The 3,984-nt window shown below is 32.6% G+C and overlaps 1 protein-coding gene across 1 annotated transcript; it reads left to right on the top strand.

Annotated features, from left to right (window-relative positions):
* Nucleotides 1-569: 569 nt before the first annotated feature.
* LOC109239348 (myb-related protein 308-like) lies at nt 570-3,171 on the top strand. Its single transcript, XM_019405899.1, has 2 exons — nt 570-1,573; nt 2,203-3,171. Exons 1-2 carry the CDS (start codon nt 1,396-1,398, stop codon nt 2,988-2,990), a joined length of 966 nt encoding a protein of 321 aa, XP_019261444.1. The 5' UTR covers nt 570-1,395; the 3' UTR covers nt 2,991-3,171.
* Nucleotides 3,172-3,984: the final 813 nt, after the last annotated feature.

Raw genomic sequence — 3,984 nt, 5'->3', positions numbered from 1 at the left:
CCCAATTTTGCGGGAAGCAGTGTATAATAAAATCGTGAAATATCACTACTCTCTTTATGAGAAGAGATTTCATGCACCTTCATAATAAATCTTAAGAACTAAATCAAGTTGGTATATAATATATATTTGAATATAAACAGACGTCACTGATTACAAAAGGGATTGTTAAAAATTAAAATGCAATCTTATTTTATTATATAATATAGTAAAAAATAGCTTCCAGTCGGAGAAATGTAGAGTCCTTGCCTAGTTGATGCAACTGTGAAGAGGCACATTAATTAATATTAATTCTTGCATTGGATACAATCTCTGCCCGATGATTTGCCTCTATAAAACAAAAGGAATAAATGAATTTATGAATAAGAATAATCATATGGAGGGGTCCCAATCAATGATACTCAAAGTAAGAATTTTTACACTATCAATTCATCTAAAACCTAAATGTTACTCGATTTCTAACAAGCATGATTCGTAATGTATTTAAAATGTAAAAACAAAAAATTCTGCTATAACATATAATGATAACATAATATATAATGTAAAAATTCTTCACACTATCATCATCATTAGTGTATACAAGCAGAAGCGGTCCTATGTTACGGAGAGGTTACCAGCACCCAAAAAATTCGACAAAAGTTTTATATATACATGTATATGTCTTGAGAAAATTATAATATATTACTAGCTAGAGCGGCATTCTACATAAAAAGAGATCTTGGCTGGATGACAAAATGCACTCGTGACCTTCAAATCTTGGTTTTGCTTCTGTCAATACAAGTTACACTCAATAAATACCATCAAAGGATGTGGTGTAGCGGATGGGGCTGTTCTTCCCTTAATTAGAGGTCTCGGGTTCCAGCGCTAGGTATAAATCCTTGGTTGGAAACGCGCGCTTCTCCTCGAATAGAGCCCTACGCGAGTGAATCCGGATATATTTGGGCTCCAACATGGGAACCGGCCGAGTTTAAAACCATGAAAAAAAAGAAAGAAAGAAAGATAAACTCAATAAATTAACAAACATGCACCAAGAATATAAATGAAATACACTAGGTCAGAATATTTCCAACTAATATAGTATAGTAAATAACAGCTATATATCATATTGTCCATTGTTCTCTTTTTGTCCCATCAGTATTTAATGTTCCTGTAATAGATCTCGTGGCTTCTAAAAGGGCACGACTTTCTCCAAAGCTATGTGGTGTCGTCTTCTTTTTTAATAGTCATAAACTTAGAGTATATTCATGTGTGACAAACAAGACCGCTAATACTCTTTGCATTTTCATATTTAAGAAAAAAAAAAGAGTAAATGCGTTAGATGTCTATCGCTTTTTCAAATTACTGGTACTGACTTAGAGTGAGAACCCGTCTTAAGTCTTCCTTTTTTTCTCACATTATATGTTCAAAAGTAGTGCTCTTGCTTTTGTCCAACTACAAAGAGAAATGGGGAGAGCGCCATGTTGTGCTAAAGAGGGGTTGCGTAAAGGTCCTTGGTCTACAAAAGAAGATTTGTTGCTTAGTAATTATATTAAGGAAAATGGTGAAGGCCAATGGAGAAACTTGCCCAAGAAAGCTGGTATGCATACTCTCTTTAAGTTGCTTTCTAGTTTACTGAATTACGAGGGTGCCAAGTGCTTTAAATTAATTATTTTCAAGGTATATATATATACATATACAAAATTTTTGTCGAAACTTACGAGAGTTCAGTGACCCTTCACAATAATATATAGGTCCGTCTCTGTTTATGTCGAAAGTTATTTTTCCAAGAATATTTTCCAAGTCACTTTTTAGTGTTTGGTTTTTCTATCAAAGTAGGGAAACTGTCCTCCCTCACTTATGGGTAGAAAGTCTGTTTTCTTAGAACAGGTTTAACTTTTAACTTCATATTACTTGCTAGCTAACACTTGAAAATTATTATTAATTTTTACCACTCAAAAACTATTATTTTCTTTTAATATAAAACTCTTTCTGAAATGCATTTTCTATTCACCGACCAAACACCAAACTTTTTTTATAGGAAAATAATATCCATCATACACAAAAATACCATGTATGTTGCTTCTTTTTCCTATTAGCTTCTTCTAATGTGCAACTTTATTCGCATATCCAATAAAATCTTTATTTGATATAGTGTGAATTACTTGCTTAAAAGCTTAAGCTGTTAAGATGAAATGCTTATATTAAGACTATTTTATTCAAATTCAGGGCTGCTTAGATGTGGAAAAAGTTGTAGATTAAGATGGATGAACTATCTGAGGCCAGGGATCAAGAGAGGAAATTTTAGCCAAGATGAAGAAGATCTTATAATAAGACTTCATTCCCTTTTGGGCAATCGTTGGTCGCTCATAGCTGGAAGATTACCAGGTCGAACTGACAATGAAATCAAGAATTATTGGAACACACATCTCATCAAGAAGCTCAAAAGTGCTGGGATTGAGCCTAAAGTTAACAAGATTTTCTCCAAATATTATTCCAAAAAAGAACCCAAAAAACAAGCCAAAACAGAGAAACCAAGAAAGAAACAAGACAAGAAATTAAAAACCAAGAAGAAAAAAGACCAACCTTTAGTACAAAATACTAGTGACTCTCCTCAAGTTGTATTTGTCCCAAAGCCAATAAGAATTTCCTCTTGTAGGAATCATAGTGTTGAAGATGTTGCATTATTAAGCACTTCATCCTCAAACAGTTCTGAAGAAGCTGATAAAAGTGCAGATCGTTGCACTAAGCTACAGCTATTCACGGGATCTGCAGACGAGTCAAACCATATTGGGTCATATATACGCAGCCTTACCGATGAGGGTAAAATAGCAGAGGTTTCATTCATTCCTTGTGCTTCAAATTTATTTGATGAAGTTCCATTGGATGAGAACATGGTGGAGAAGGTGTATGAAGAGTATCTTCAACTTCTTTCTGAAAAATGTTATTTCCAGGATAATCAATTAGATGATGATCTTTTGGCTGGAAATGTCTTTGATCATTCAATGTTAATGTAGGTATTTTTTTTATTCTTTTTTTTTTTATCAAATGTTAATGTAGTTTAGCTAGTGAAAGTATTAGTGTGCAAGTCTTTTGCCTCTATTTTAATTTTTTGTTTTTGTGTAGAAAAGTACTCCATTTTTTCCCACCTCATGTAACACTATCATCCTTCTAGGAGTGAAACAATTTTTCTTCTGACAAGGATGGTATTAAAATGACAAGTTTTAAAAGTTTTATATTCATATAAATATTATAGTGTATTTAAGGCTGAATACATATGCGGACATCTAAAGCTGACACAACTTTTTATTTAGATATTTTAATTAGGTATTTTTCCGATTGAACACCTGTAGTGCGCCTAAAGTGTACCAACCAAAAATATTTTGCGCTGGTTTAGAAATACCTCAAGCGCATGTCTGCAAGCGCTCCTTACATGAAATAATTAGTCACGTGTATTGTCTTCCAAATTAAATAATGTAATATTGTACTATAATTGCACTTGGGGTTCAGTCGAGGAAAATTAAGTGCAACCTAGTTGTAGGATAGTGCATGGAATATACTAAAAAAAAATGTACTTTTCTTTGTTTTAATGGAAGAAATGATGAATTTCAAGTTGTTGGCTTCTCTAGACGTAGGGTATACACCTTATCTATTAATTTTGGCACTTTAGGGAACATTGTCAAGTTGTTGGAGCTCATTTAAAGGAATACATGGAATTTTGGAATTTCCAAAATAGAGGAGTGAGGATGTGAGAATTACAATACTCTCCTGTCCATAATAAATAGCTTTTTAGTTTTTTGTATACACCTTAAGAAAATACGAACTCCCAAAGAAAGAAAGATGTATTCACTAAATTACCCTTAATTAATTATTATCGTAATACATTGACCTATGTAAATAAGGAAAAATTTTGGAAAAATAAAATTAATTCTTTATTGATTATGTAAAAAAGCACTTATTTTGGACCAAAATAAAAAGATCAAAAAGTCACTTAATTATTATGGACGGGAG

This window comes from Nicotiana attenuata, unplaced genomic scaffold (genome assembly GCF_001879085.1).
Source record: "Nicotiana attenuata strain UT unplaced genomic scaffold, NIATTr2, whole genome shotgun sequence".
In the NCBI taxonomy this organism is placed as follows: domain Eukaryota; kingdom Viridiplantae; phylum Streptophyta; class Magnoliopsida; order Solanales; family Solanaceae; genus Nicotiana; species Nicotiana attenuata.
Note: the sequence above shows the minus strand (reverse complement) of the source record. Positions and strands in the feature narration are given on the sequence as shown.

Bases quoted from the DNA above. Each gene is read 5' to 3' on its own strand.
- LOC109239348 (XM_019405899.1), top strand. From the start codon at position 1,396: ATGTTCAAAAGTAGTGCTCTTGCTTTTGTCCAACTACAAAGAGAAATG. The intron at 1,574-2,202 runs GTATGCATACTC...ATTCAAATTCAG, and splicing joins AAACTTGCCCAAGAAAGCTG to GGCTGCTTAGATGTGGAAAA.